The 16,916-nt window shown below is 38.6% G+C and overlaps 1 protein-coding gene across 1 annotated transcript; it reads right to left on the minus strand.

Annotated features, from left to right (window-relative positions):
- LOC109950821 lies at nucleotides 13,204–16,677 on the minus strand. The gene is made up of 6 exons (XM_020570956.1): nucleotides 15,934–16,677; nucleotides 14,455–15,845; nucleotides 14,139–14,363; nucleotides 13,852–13,939; nucleotides 13,747–13,773; nucleotides 13,204–13,647 (listed from the first exon to the last, which is right to left on the minus strand). Exons 1-6 carry the CDS (start codon nucleotides 16,675–16,677, stop codon nucleotides 13,204–13,206), a joined length of 2,919 nt encoding a protein of 972 aa, XP_020426545.1.

The raw sequence follows: 16,916 nt of genomic DNA on the forward strand, positions 1-16,916 counted from the left end.
GCAATACACCAACCACTCCATTTCAGAATAAAGTTCGCACGAACCTGAATTGGTTGATTTCATGGACCAATCGTTATCGGATTGAGTGTAAAACTTGGAAAACATTATAATATTGTGGGAGGAGTCATTCGGTGGGTTTTGAGTGAAATCCAATGGCAAAAACTATACAATACACCAACCACTCCATTTCGGAACACAGTTCGCACGAACCTGAATTCGCCGATTTCATGGACCAATCAATATCGGATTGAGCCCAAAACTTAAGGAACATCATAATATTGTGGGAGGAGTCATTTGGTGGGTTTTGAGTGAAATCCAATCTTTAGAACTATACAATACACTAACCACTCTATGTCAGAACACAGTTCGCACGAACCTGAATTGTCCAATCTCATGGACGAATCGATATCGGATTGAGTCCAAAACTTTGGGGACAGCATAATATGGTGGGAGGAGTCATGTGGTGAGTTTTGAGTGAAATCCAATGGCTAAAACTATGCAATACACCAACCATTCCATTTCAGAACAAACTTCGTACAAACCTGAATTGTCCGATTTCATGGACCAATCGATATCGGATTAAGTCCAAAACTTGGAAAACATCATAATGTTGTGGGAAGAGTCATTTCCTGTGTTTTGAGTGAAATCCAATGGCCAAAATTATACAATGCACCAACCACTCCATTTCAGAACGAACTTCGTACGAACCTGAATTGTCTGATTTCATGGACCAATCTATATCGGATTGAGTACAAAACTTGGGAAACGTCATAATGTTGTGGGAGGGGTCATTTTGTCTGTTTTGAGTGAATTCCAATGGCAAAAACAATGCAATACACCAATTTCAGAACGAACTTCGTACGAACCTGAATTCTCCAATTTCATGGACCAATCGATATCGGATTGAGTCCAAAACTTGGGGAACATGATAATCTTGTGGCTGGAGTCATTTGGTTGGGTTTGAGTGAAATCCATCTCTAGAACTACAAAATACACCAACCAACCCGTTTCAGAACGAACTTCGTACGAACCTGAATCGTCCGATTTTAGGGACCAATCAGTATCGGATTGAGCCCTAAACTTGGGGAACATCATAATATGGTGGGAGGAGTCATTCGGGGAGTTTTGAGTGAAATCCAATGGCTAAAACAATGCAATACACCAACCATTCCATTTCAGAACGAACTTCATACGAAACTTAATTGTCTAATTTCATGGACCAATCGATATCGGATTGAGTCCAAAACTTGGGAAACGTCATAATGTTGTGGGAGGAGTCAGTTTGTCAGTTTTGAGTGAATTCCAATGGCTAAAATAATGCAATACACCAACCACTCCAATTTCATGGACCAATCGATATCAGATTGAGTCCAAAACGTGGGGAACATCACAATATTGTGGCAGTAGTCATTCGGTGGATTTTGAGTGAAATGCAATCTCTAGAACTATACAACACACCAACCACTCCATTTCAGAACGAACTTCGTACGAACATGCTATGTCACTTCGTACGAACATGCATTGTCCAATTTCATGGACATTGATCGGATGGAGTCCAAAACTTGGGGGACATTATAATGCTGTGGTAGGAGTCATTTGGTGGGTTTTGAGTGAAATCCAATGGAAAAAACTATGAAATATACAAACCTCTCCATTAGAGAACGAATTTCGTATGAACCTGAATTGTCCGATTTCAGGGACCAATCGATATCGGATTGAGTCCAAAACTTGGGTAACATCATAATATTGTGGGAGGATTCATTTGGTGGGTTTTGAGTGAAATCCAATATGTAGAACTATATAATACACCTACCACTCCATTTCAGAACGAACTTTCTACGTGCTTGAATTGTCCAATTTCAAGGACCAATCGATTTCGGATTGAGTCGAAAACTTGGGGAACATCATAATATAGTGGGTGGAGTCATTTGGTGGGTTTTGAGTGAAATCGAATGGCTAAAATTATGCAATACACCAACTACCCCATTTCAGGACGAACTTCATACGAATCTTAATAGTCCAATTTCACGTACCAATCGATGTCGGATTGAGCCTAAAACTTAGGGAACAACATAATATGGTGGGAGGAGTCATTTGGAGAGTTTTGAGCGAAATCCAATGTCTCAAACTATGCAATACACCAACCACTCAATTTCACAACGAACTTTCTATGAACCTAAATTGTCCAATTCCGTCAACCAATCGATATCAGAATGAGTCCAAAACTTGGGGAACATCATACTACGGTTGGAGGAGTCATTTCGTGTCTTTTGAGTGAAATCCAATGGCTAAAACTACGCAATACACCAACTACTTCATTTCACAATGAATTTCGTACGAAGCTGAATTGTCCAATTTCATGGACCAATCGATATCGGATTGAGTCCAAAACTTGGGGAACAACATAATATGGTGCAAGGAGTTATTTGGTGAGTTTTGAGAGAAATCTAATGGCCAAAACTATGCAATCCCCCAACCACTCCATTTCAGAGAGAACTTGGTACGAACCTGAATTGTCCGATTTCATGGACAAATCGATATCGGCTTGAGTCGAAAACTTAGGGAACATCATAATATTGTGGGAGGAGTCATTTGGTGGGTGTTGAGTGAAATCCAATCCCTAGAACTATACAATACACCAACCACCCCATTTCACAAAGAACTTTGTACGAATCTGTATTGTCCAATTTCATGGACCAATCGATATCGGATTGAGTCCAAAACTTGGGGAACATCATAATATGGTGGGAGGACTCGTGTGGTGAGTTTTGAGTGAAATCCAATGGCTAAAACTATGCAATCCAACAACCACTCCATTTCAGAACGAACCTCGTACAAATCTAAATTGTCCAATTTCATGGACCAAACGATATCGGATTGAGCCCAAAACTTGTAGAAAAACATAATTTGGTGGGAGGAGTCATTTGGTGAGTTTTGAGTGAAATCCAATGTCTCAAACTATGCAATACACCAACTACTCAATTTCATAACGAACTTTGTACAAACCTGAATTGTCCAATTTCGTGGACCAATCGATATTGGATTGAGTTCAAAACTTGGGGAACACCATAATATTGTCGGAGGAGTCACTTGGCGAGTGAAATCCAACCTCTAGAACTACACAATACACCAACCAGTCCATTTCATAAAGAACTTCGTACGAACCTGAATTGTCCAATTTCGTGGACCAATCGATATGGGATTGAGTCCAAAACTTGGGGAACGTCATAATGTTGTGGGAGGAGTCATTATGTGAGTTTTGAGTGAAAACCAATGGCTCAAACTATGCAATCCACCAACCACTCCATTTCAGAACGAACTTCGTTCAAATCTAAATTGTGCAATTTCATGGACCAAACGATATCGGATTAAGCCCAAAATTTGGAGAAAAACATAATTCGGTGGGAGGAGTCATTTGGTGAGTTTTGAGCGAAATCCAATGTCTCAAACTATGCAACACACCAACCACTCAATTTCATAACAAACTTCGTACGTGGACCAATCCATGTCGGATTGAGTTCCAAACTTGGGGAACATCATAATGTTGTGGGATGAGTGATTTGTTGAGTTTTGAGTGAAATCCAATTACCAAAACTATGCAATACACCAACCACTCCATTTCAGAACGAACTTCGTACGAACATGAATTCTCTAATTTCATGGACTAATCGATATAGGATTGAGTCCAAAACTTGGGTAACATCATAATATGGTAGGAGGAGTCATTTGGTGGGTTTTGCTTGAAATCTGATCTCTGGAACTATGCAATACACCAACTACTTCATTTAATAATGAAATTCGTACGAACCTGAATTGTCCAATTTCATGGACCAATCGATATCAGATTGGGTCAAAAACTTAGGGATGTCATAATGTTGTGGGAGGAGTCATTTTGTGAGTTTTCAGTGAAATCCAATGGCAAAAACCATGGAATACAAAAACCACTCCATTTCAGAATGAACATCGTACGAACCTGAATTGTCTGATTCGTGGACCCATCGATATAAGATTGAGTCCAAAAGTTGGAGAACAACATAATATGGGGGCAGGAGTCATTTGGTGAGTTTTGAGAGAAATCCAATCTCTAGAACCATACAATACACCAACCACTCCATTTCAGAATGAACTTCGTACGAACCTGAATTGTCCAATTTCGTGGACCAATCGACATCGGATTGAGTTCATAACTTGGGGAACCTCATAATGTTGTGGGAGGAGTCATTTGGTGAGTTTTGAGTGAAATCCAATTGCCAAACCATGCAGTACACCAACGACTCCATTATAAAACGAACTTTGTACGAACTTGAATTATCCGATTTCATGGACTAATCGATGTTGGCTTGAGTCCAAAACTTGGGGAACAACATAATATTGTGGGATGAGTCATTTGGTGGGTTTTGAGTGTAATCCAATCCCTTGAACCATACAATACACCAACCACTCCATTTCAGAACGAACTTCGTACGAACCAAAATTGTCCGATTTCATGGACCAATCGATATCAGATTGAATTCAAAACCTGGGGAACACCACAATATGGTGGGAGGAGTCATTTGGTGTGTTTTGAGTGAAATCCAATGGAAAAAACTATGCAATACACCAGCCACTCCATTTCAGAACAAAGTTCACACGAACCTGAATTGGCAGATTTCATGGACCAATCGATATCGGATTGAGTTCAAAATTTGGGGAACAACATAATATTGTGGGATGAGTCGTTTGGTGGGTTTTGAGTGTAATCCAATCTCTGGAACTATACAATACACCAACCACTCCATTTCAGAACGAACTTCGTACAAACCCGAATTGTCTAATTTCAAGGACCAATCGATATCGGATTGAGTCCAAAACTTGGGGAACATCATAATGTTGTAGGAGGAGTCATTTTGTGAGTTTTCAGTGAAAGACAATGGCTAAAACTTTGCAATACACCAACCACTCCATTTCATAACGAACTTTGTACGAACCTGAATTGTCCAATTTCATGGACTAATCGATATAGGATTGAGTCCAAAATTTTGGGGAGCATCGTAATATTGTGGGAGGAGTCATTTGGTGGGTTTTAAGTGAAATTCAATCTCTAGAACTATCCAGTACACCAACCATTCCATTTCCGAACGAACTTCGAACGAACCTGAATTGTCCGATTTCATGGACCAATAGATATCAGATTGAGTCCAAAACTTGGTGAACATCATAATATTGTGGGATGAGTCATTTGGAGTGCTTTGAGTGAAATCCAATCCCAAGAACTATACAATACACCAACCACCCCATTTCAGAGCGAACCTCGTACGAACATGACTTATTCGATTTCGGATTGAGTCCAAAACTTGGGGAACATCATAATATTGTGGGAGGAGTCATTGGTGGGTTTTCAATGAAATCCAATGGCTAAAACGGTACAATACACCCATTATTCCATTTCAGAACACAGTTCGCACGAACCTGAGTTGGCTGATTTCATGGACCAATCGATATTTGATGGAGTCCAAAATTTGGGGAACATCATAATATTGTGGGAGGAGTCATTTGGTGGGTTTTGAGTGAAATCGAATCTCTGGAGCTATACAATACACGAACCACTCCAATTCAAATTGAACCTCATACGAACTTGAATTGTCCAATTTCATGGACCAATCGATATAGGATTGAGTCCAAAACTTGGGGAACATGATGATATTGTGGGTGGAGTCATTCGGTGGGTTTTGAGTGAAATCCAATCTCTAGAACTATACAATACCCCAACCACTCCATTTTTGAATAGCATCGTACAAACCTAAATTGTCCGATTTCATGGACCAATCGATATCGGATTGAGTCCAAAACTTGGGGAACATCATAATATTGTGGGAGGAGTCATTTGGTGGATTTTCAATGAAATCCAATGGCTAAAACTATATAATACACCAACCATTATGCAAAATCATAATGTTGTGGGAGGAGTCATTAGGTGAGTTTTGAGTGAAATGTAATTGCCAAAACTATGCAATACACCAACCACTCCATTTCAGAACGAACCTCGTTCGAACCTGAATTGTTCGATTTCATGGACCAATAGATATCGGATTGAGTCCAACACTTGGGGAACATCATAATATTGTGGGAGGAGTCATTTGGTAATTTTTGAGTGAAATCCAAAAGGCTAAAACTATGCAACACACCAACCACTCCATTTCAGAACGAACATCGTATGAACCTGAACTATCCAATTTCATGGACCAATTGATATCGGATTGAGTTCAAAATTTGGGGAACATCATAATGTTGTGGGAGGAGTCATTTGGTGAGTTTTGAGGGAAATCCAAATGCCGAAACTATGCAATACACCAACCACTCCATTTTCTAACCTTGTACGATCCTGAATTGTCCGATTTCATGGTCCAATCGTTTTAAGATTGAGTCCAATACTTGGGGAACATTATAATATTGTGGGATGAGTCATTGGGGGGTTTTGAGTGAAATGCAAACTCTAGAACTATACAATACACCAACCACTCCATTTCAGAACGAGCTTCGTACAAACCTGAATTGTTCGATTTCGTGGACCAATCGATATCTAATTGAGTCCAAAACTTGGAGAACATCATAATATTGTTGGAGGATACATTTGGCCTGTTTTCAGTGAAATCCAATCCCCAGAACTATACAATACACCAACCACACCATTTTAGAACGAACCTCGTACGAACCTGAAGGGTCAGACACACACATTCACTTCATCCATTACTCTCATACACACATTCAGATTCACCACAAAGAGAGAAGGGAGCTTGGAGCTGTCCTGGGAACTTCCTTGCTGCCATCATCCAGTTCTTCTCCTCTCTTTATCCTATCTATGTATTTCTTATTTTCAGTATTCATAGTTATGTCTAACTAATCCATTTAGTTAGGGCTTAGGATGAAGCCCTAGTCATGAATATTCAATGTTATGGATGATTTTATAGTTAATTGATTTCCTTGCTTTTATTATCAAGTTGTTAATCTCCAGTTTATTATGTGCTTGATGTATGTTTTCTTGGAGTAGCTAACTAGGATTTTATGCACCTAGCACAGGTTGGGAAGGGGTTTAGATTCACCAATTCTACTCTCCTTTCACAAGCAACACATGAATGGCCTAAGAATCATTCAAGGGGTTAATAACCATAGGCTGACTAGGACAGATACCATGTTCTAGGACTTGTGTGATTATCATATTCTCAAAGAGCTTAATGACTCTTGTATGCGTTATTCTAAGTAGATACCATGCTTAGGTTGCATATTAGAGATCACGTGTTGTGTAGATACCATGCATAATCACATGCCTTAGGAGAATCATGCATCCTGCACCTAGATACCATAGGCTTGTATGCGATAATCTATTGTTGATGAAGCTTGAGTCAATTTCTATGCCTTCATAACTTGGATAGGAAAACTAGTGGTGGATTCCAAGGCTCTAACAGCTCTCAATCATTGTTTCACAACTTGTTGATTGCTGCCAGTGTTTACTTTCGAGCACTTTCATTTCACTTTCTTCTTTTCATTTAAACAACAAAACCCCCCATTTCGAGTGCGTCTGTGGTGCTAGGATTCTGTCCTTGACCTTGAGTAATTAGCAAGAGGCATTGTTCAATTCGACCTTGCCTTTACCTAGTTAGTCAGTTTCCTTATTCCACGTTTTTCTATCATTCTAAGTAATTTAACTTGGAACCAAGTTATCATTCTGAGTAATTTTACATAAGCTATACTATAAACGGTTTGTGCACTTGCGAGAATTAAAGTTGCTATTTTTAATAACTCATTTTAGTTGTTAAGAATAGGTTCAACAAGGAGTCATTTGGTGAGTTTTGAGTGAAATCCAAAGGCTAAAACTATGCAATACACCAACCACTCCAGTTCATAACGAACTTCGTACGAACCTGAATTGTCCGATTTCAAGGACCAATCGATATTGGATTGAGTGCAAAACTTGGGGAACATCATAATATTGTGGGAGGAGTCATTCGGTGGCTTTTGAGTGAAATCCAACGGCAAAAACTATACAATACACCAACCACTCCATTTCGGAACACAGTTCGCACGAACCTGAATTGGCCAATTTAATGGACCAATCAATATCGGATTGAGTACAAAACTTGGGGAACATCACAATATTGTGGGAGGAGTCATTTGGTGGGTTTTGAGTGAAATCCAATCTCTAGAATTATACAATACACCAACCACTCCATTTCAGAACGAACTTCGTACGAACCTGAATTGTCCTATTACATGGACCAATCGATATTGGATTGAGTCCAGAACTTGGGGAACATCATAATAATGTGGGAGGAGTCAATTAGTGGGTTGAGAGAAATCCAATTGCCAAAACTATGCAATACACCAACTACTCCATTTCACAATGAACTTCGTTCGATGCTGAATTATCCAATTTAATGGACCAATTGATATCGGATTGATTCCAAAACTTGGGGAATATCATAATATGGGGGGAGGAGTCAATTGGTGGGTTTTGAGTGAAATCCAATATCTTGAACTATGCAGTACACCAACCACTCCATTTCACAACTAACTTCGTACGAACTAAATTGTCCGATTTCAAGGGCCAATCGATATCGGATTGAGTCCAAAACTTTGGGAACATCAAAATATTGTGGGAGGAGTCATTTGGTGGGGTTTGAATGAAATCCAATCTCCAGAACTATACAATACACCAACCACTCCAATAGAGAACGAACTTCGTACGAACATGAATAATCCAATTTCTTGGAACAATAGATATTGGATTGAGTCCAAAACTTGGGGAACTTCACAATGTTGTGGGAGGATTCATATGGTGAGTTTTGAGTGACATCCAACTGCTAAAACTATGCAATACCGCAACCACTCCATTTCAGAATGAACTTCGTGCGAACCTGAATTGTCCGATTTCATGGACCAATTGATATCGGATTGAGTCCAAAACCTGGGGAACATCATCATATTGTGGAAGGAGTTATTTGGCAGGTTTTGGGTGAAATCCAATCTCTAGAACTATACAATACACCAACCACTCCATTTCAAAACGAACTTCGTACAAACCTAAATTGTCCGATTTCATGGACCAATCGATATCGGATTGATTCCAAAACTTGGGGAACATTATAATATGGTGGGAGGAGGGATTTAGTGGGTTTTGAGGGAAATACAGTCTCTAGAACTATGCAATACACCAACCACTCCATTTCATAACGAACTTCGTACGAACCTGAATTGTCCAATTTCATGGACCAATCGATACCGGATTGAGTCCAAAACTTGGGGAACATCATAATATTGTGGGAGGAGTCATTTGGTGGGTTTTGAGTGAAATCCAATCTCTAGAACTATACAATACACCGACCGGTCCATTTCAGAACAAACTTCGTACTAACCTGAAAGTCCGATTTCCGGGACTAATCAATACCGAATTGAGTCCAAAGTTTGGGGAACATCATAATATTGTGGGAGGAGTCTTTTGGTGGGTTTTGAGTGCAATCCAAACTCTAGAACTATACAATACATTGACCACAAAATTTCAGAACGAACTTCGTACGAACCTGAATTGTCCGATTTCATGGACCAACCGATGTCGAATTGAGTCCAAAACTTGGGGAACATGGTAATGTTGTGGGAGGAGTCATTTGGTGAGTTTGGAGTGAAATCCAATTGACAAAACTATACAATACACCAACCACTAAATTTCATAACGAACCTCGTACGAACCTGAATTGTCCGATTTCATGGACCAATCGATATCAGATTGAGTCCAAAAGTTGGAGAACATCATACTATTGTGGGAAGAGTCATTCGGTGGGTTTTCAGTGAATTCCAATCTCTAGAACTATACAATACACCAACCACTCCATTTCAAAACGAACTTCGTTCGAACCTGAATTGTTCGATTTCATGGACCAATCGATGCCGGATTGGGTCCAAAATTTGGGGAACATCATAATATTGTGGGAGGAGTCATTTGGTGGGTTTCATGCGAAATCCAATCTCTAGAACTTTGCAATACATCAACTACTACATTTCAGAACGAACTTCGTACGAACCTGAATTTTCCAATTTCATGCACCAATCGATATCGGATTGATTCCAAAACTTGGGGAACATCATAATATTGTGGGAGGAGTCATTTGGTGGGGTTAGAGTGAAATCCAATCTCTAGAACTATACAATACACCAACCACTCCAATAGAGAACAAACTTCGTACGAACAGAAATAGTGCAATTTCTTGGACCAATCAATATCTGATTGAGCCCAATACTTGGGGAACATCATAATATGGTAGGAGGAGTCATATGGTGAGTTTTGAGCGAAATCCCATTGCTAAAACTATCCACTACACCAACCACTCCATTTCAAAAAGAACTTCGTACGAACATGAATAGTCCAATTTATTGGACCAATCGATATCGGATTGAGTCCAAAACTTGGGGAACATCATATTATTGTGGGAGGAGTCATTTGAGTCCAAAACTTGGGGAACAACATAATATGATGGGATGAGTCATTTGGTGGGTTTTGAGTGAAATCCATCACTAGTGTTATGGAATACACCAACCACTCTATTTCTCAACGAACTTCGTTTGCACCTGAATTATCCAATTTCATGGACTTATTGACATCGGAATGATTCCACAACTTGGGGAACAACATAATATGGTGGGAGGATTCAATTGGAGGGTTTTGAGTGAAATCGAATCTATCGAACTATGCAACACATCAACCACTCCATTTCAGAACGAACTGCGTACGAACATTAATTGTCGAATTTCGTGGACCAACCAATATCTGATTGAGCCCAATACTTGGGGAACATCATAATATGGTAGGAGGAGTCATATGGTGAGTTTTGAGCGAAATCCCATTGCTAAAACTATCCACTACACCAACCACTCCATTTCAGAAAGAACTTCGTACGAACCTGAATTATCCGATTTCATGGACTAATCGATATCGGATTGAGTCCAAAACTTGGGGAACATCATATTATTGTGGGAGGAGTCATTTGAGTCCAAAACTTGGGGAATAACATAATATGATGGGATGAGTCATTTGGTGGGTTTTGAGTGAAATCCATCACTAGTGTTATGGAATACACCAACCACTCTATTTCTCAACGAACTTCGTTTTCACCTGAATTATCCAATTTCATGGACTTCTTGACATCGGAATGATTCCACAACTTGGGGAACAACATAACATGGTGGGAGGATTCAATTGGAGGGTTTTGAGTGAAATCGAATCTATCGAACTATGCAATACATCAACCACTCCATTTCAGAACGAACTGCGTACGAACATTAATTGTCGAATTTCGTGGACCAACCAATATCTGATTGAGCCCAAAACTTGGGGAACATCATAATATGGTGGGAGGAGTCATATGGTGAGTTTTGAGTGAAATCCAAATGCTAAAACTATGCAATACACCAACCACTTCATTTCACAACTAACTTCGTACGAACCTAAATTGTCTGATTTCATGGACCAATCGATATCGGATTGAATCCAAAACTTGGGAAACATCATAATATTGTGGGAGGAGTCATTTGGTGGGTTTTGAGTGAAATCCAATCTCTAGAACTACACAATACACCAACCACTCCATTTCATAACGAACTTCGTACGAACCTGAATTGTCCGATTTCATGGACCAATCGATATCGGATTGGGTCCAAAACTTGGGGAACATGATAGTGTTGTGGGAGGGGTCATTTAGTGAGTTTTGAGTGAAATCCAATTGCCAAAACTATACAATACCCCAACCACTAAATTTCAGAATGAACCTCGTACGAACCTGAATTGTCCGATTTCATGGACCAATCGATATCGGATAGAGTCCAAAACTTGGGGAACATCATAATATTATGGGAGGAGTCATTTGGTGGGTTTTGAGGGAAATCCAATCTCTAGAACTATACAATACACCAACCACTCCATTTCAAAACGAACTTCGTACGAACCTAAATTGTCTGGTTACATGGACCAATCGATATTGGATTGAGTCCAGAACTTGGGGAACATCATAATATTGTGGGAGGAGTGAATTGGTGTGTGTTGAGAGAAATCCAATTGCCAAAACTATGCAATACACCAACTACTCCATTTGAGTGAAATCCAATGTCTGGAACTATACAATACACAAACCACTAAATTTCAAAACGAACTTCGTACAAACCTAAATTGTCAGATTTCATGGACCAATCGATATCGGATTGAGTCCAAAACATGCAGAACACCATAATATCGTAGGAGGAGTCATTTGGTGGGTTTTGAGTGAAATGCAATCTCTAGAACTATACAATACATCAACCACTCAATTTCAGAACGAACTTCGTACAAACCTGAATTGTCTGTTTTCATGAACCAATCGATGTCGGATTGATTCCAAAACTTGGGGAACATCATAATATTGTGGGAGGAGTCATTTGGGGGGTTTTGAGTGAAATCCAATCTCTAGAACTATACAATATACCAACCAGTCCACTTCTGAACGCACTTCGTACGAACCTGAATTGTCGGATTTCATGGACCAATCGATATTGGATTGAGTCCAAAACTTGGGGAACATCATCATATTGTGGGAGGAGTCATTCGGTGGGTACTACCAAAAAAAAAGGGTCATTACCGACCAACATTTTCCGGGGGCCCTGAAATTCCCTCGGTAATAGTGTTTTTTCCGACCAAAAAATGTTGTCCATTGGAAATATGTCACGAGCCTGAAATTTATTTCCGACAAAGTAAATACCCTCGAAAAAAGTCTCCATTGTCGTCGGAAATGTAATTTATTTGACGGGAAGACTTGGCGCCAACTTTATTAACAACCAAAAGTACTCTTGACGGAAATAGGATGATTATTTCCGAGGGCGTTCTCATTCCGTCGGAACTGATTGACTATTTCCGAGGGGCTTCTTATTCCATCGGAATTGCTTGAATATTTCCGAGGGCTTCTCATTTCATCTGAATTGTTTGACTATTTTCGAGGAGAAATATGTCTTCTAGGTAAAACGTTGGAATGTCAATTTCCCATTAGAATAAGTAAAAAAAAAATTGATTGATAATAACCAATCACACTCCAAAATAAATAACTAAAAATAGTCAATCCAAAAAAAAAATAGATGATTACAAAAAAAAATAGACAATCACAATTACTTGACAACTCATCCCATAGTTGTAAGTTGAATCACATCCCTTCTTCAATCAATTTCATTGTCTTCAACATCATTTTGGATGGCATGCATGCTTTGACTTTGAGTCTCTGCTTCTTGGTATGGCTCAATCTCATCATTAGTCATCTCATAAGCATTTCTTGGATTTGTTTCCACTACAAAACTCCAAATTTTATTTTTAACCCCCTTCACATAAAAAACTTGGGTTGCTTGACTTGCTAGTACGAATGGCTCTTGAGTATTTAGCTTGCGTGTTGTATTAACAATGATTATTCCATAACGATCTATCTTGTAACCTGTTCCTTTTCGTGCTGTGTCATACCAATCACAATTGAACAATACAACTCTATTTCCTTCTGTGTAACGAAGCTCAACAATATCTACTAAGGTTCCATACCAAGGCACATCGTCAATCTGATTCTCCCCCTTAACCATAACTCCACTATTTTGTGTTTTTTTATTCTCATCACGCTGCAATGTATGAAATCTAAAACCACTAATATAATAACCAGGATAATAAGTTACTCGCCTTTCAGGACCTCGAGCCTAAGAAAGCATTTGCTTACTAACTTCACCATCGTTGTATAGTTCTGTGACCTGCATAGAAAGGAAAAAATGTTTTTAAATAAACATCTATGACAGTCAATAATTTTTCCAATACAATATTATCCATACCCTTTTAGAAATCCAGTTTGAAAATTGAAGCCTATGTGACTCCTCCACATTATCAACAGTAGACTGGATTAGAATGTTCTTATGTTCTCTGCATACATAACAAATGATTATATTCAAATTAATACAGTGACATATTAGATCTAAATAAATAGTAACATATATTAAATACACAAAGAATTTATAGTGTTGAAGAATTCTTACTGGACAAATGGCAAAGCTTCATCACAATTTTGCAGGACATAATGAGTGGCAGCCTTATGAAGTTCGATGCTCATCTCTCTAAGTACACCTTTCCCAAAAGCTCGACCAGGTGTTGAGAAAATAAAAACGGAGATGTATCATATGACGGTTGACCTCCATCGTCGTTTCTATCCCTTTTATTAAACTTAGTTTCAACTCGATGCAAATAGCGAGAGCAAAATATTAAACACTCGTCTCCCAAGACACCTTCGGCAATAGACCCTTCTGGATGAGCCTTATTACGAACATAAGTCTTTAGTTTATGCAAATACCTAATTGAGTCATAAATACCGAAATTAGAGAATCATACATCAGCAGTTAAACAAATCGTGAATAAAATTAATATATAAACATTGAGATTACCTTTCCACCGGATACATCCACCTGAATTGTACTGGACCGGCCACCTTTGCCTCCCATGCCAAGTGGCAAGTTAGGTGAATCATGATGTCAAAAAAGGCAGGAGGGAATATTTTTTCCAACTTACATAGAGTTAGCACAATTTGATTGTCAAGAAGATTCAAGTCATTTTCTCTTAAAACTTTAGCACACAATTCCTTGAAAAAGTACGATAATTCAATTAAAGGCTCACTTACATCTTTGGGCAATAAATCTCGCGCCACAAACGGAAGTAATCTCTCTAAGAACACATGACTATCGTGAGTTTTCATACCAGAAATATTACGTTCTGAAGCATTCACACATCGAGATAAATTTCCAGAATACCCATCTGGAACTTTCAACTCCATTAACCATTGACATAAAGCTTTGTTATCATCATTTGACAATGTATAATCGCCTGGGATAAAATTGAGCTTACCATTATCTCTTTCTTCTAGATGATACCTCTGTCTTATACCCATTTCTTGAAGATCAAGACGAGCATTTAAAGAATCTTTTGTTTTACCATCAATGCTCATCATTGTGCCAATCACATTCTCAAATACATTTTTCTGAATATGCATGACATCTAAATTGTGACGCACCAAAAGTGTTTTCCAGTAAGGCAATTGGAAAAATATCGAATGTTTTTTCCAATTATGATCTTTTCCAAACCCAAATATTGTATGCTTTTTCCCATCCTTGCCATGTGTTATTTCTCTTAATTCACTAAGTTCATTTATCACATCATCACCAGATGGTCTCTTAGGTGCAAGTCTTCTTTCCCTTGTATTATCGAATTGGCTTCCTTGATTATGCCATACATGGTCAGACAGTAAAAATCTTCTATGACCCAAATAACATGTCTTAGACCCATGAGATAACCGACGATGTGAAGTATTAGATGCACAATAAGGGCATGCCAATTTGCCAAACGTACTCCAACCTGACATGTATGCATATGCTGGATAATCATTGATAGTCCAAAGAAGTGCAGCTCTCATCTGAAAATTCTGTTTCACATATATATCATACGTTTCAACACCAATTTCCCACAATGTTCGCAATTCATCTATCAATGGTCTCATGTATACATTGATGTCATGGCATGGACCCTTGGGCCCAGGAATAAGTAAAGTCATGAAAACATAAGGCTCCTTCATGCACATCCACGGAGGAAGATTATATGGATATATGAGAACCGGCCAAATACTATAGTGCAAATTCATGTTCCCAAAAGGGTTAAATCCATCTGTTGCCAAACCAAGTCTTACATTTCGAGGTTCCATACCAAATGACTCATGAATTTGATTAAACGATTTCCAAGCCTCATAATCTGCCGGATGCCTCAACACTCCATCTTTTACACGATCCTTAAAATGTCACCTCATATCTACAGCTGTCTTGGATGACATGAATAATCTTTGTAAGTCTTGGTGTGAGTGGAAAATATCTAAGCACCTTCCATGGAACCCTTTTACCTTTCTTTTTGCTACCCTTTCCTTGTCTCTTCCATCTCAAAAGCTTACATGTAGGACACTGCGTTCTATTTGCATGCTCCTTATAATAAATGATGCAATCATTATTGCATGCATCTATTTTATCATAATGAAGACCTAAATCTGAAATAATTTTCTTTGCACCGTTGGTGGTTGTAGGTAACTTATCAGAAAAAGGAAATGCATTTTTCAACAATGTTAGCAACATACCAAATGCTTTATTGCTCATAGTACCGATACCCTTGATATGCATCAGGTTCACAACAAAAGACAAATTAAAATACGACTCACAACCTACGTACAATAGTTGTTCTGCCTCTTCTAACAATTTGTAAAACTTGTGCGCATCTCCATTTGGATCTTGTGGATAACCTTCTTCTATTAAACCATGCATATCATCGTCTTGCTCCATACTGGCCACATCATGTCCATCATTTTCACTGTCACTTTCATCACTATCCTCATCCTCACCCTCACCGTGCAAATACCATGTAGTATAAGTTAGTTTAATTCCGTTATAAAGAAGATGCTTGTGTGCCTCATACCTCAGATGTCTATATCTATTACTGCATTTAGAGCAAGGACAAAAGATCTTAGAATCATCCGGCTTAACATGGTTGTATGCATAATTGAGAAAACTTTCAACTCCTGCAAAATAATCTTCTGACGACCTTCCAGATTGCATCCAAGATTTATCAATAGGCATTTCTTTGCATAAATAAGTTCCAGTTAATATTAATAGAACTCTGTTCCCAAAAATTCTGATATTAAAATTATATCAAAGACATCAAAATCAAAGCCACGTTTATTATTGTATCACTATACTAGAGAACTGGCATGTAAAAAAGCAGAGGCATATAATTCTTTAAAATCACAAAGCAGCCGAACATATGCAGGCACCAGGTCAGACCTAAAGTATGGCAACATCACAACAATCATCAATTA

Source organism: Prunus persica, chromosome G8 (genome assembly GCF_000346465.2).
Source record: "Prunus persica cultivar Lovell chromosome G8, Prunus_persica_NCBIv2, whole genome shotgun sequence".
In the NCBI taxonomy this organism is placed as follows: Eukaryota; Viridiplantae; Streptophyta; class Magnoliopsida; order Rosales; family Rosaceae; genus Prunus; species Prunus persica.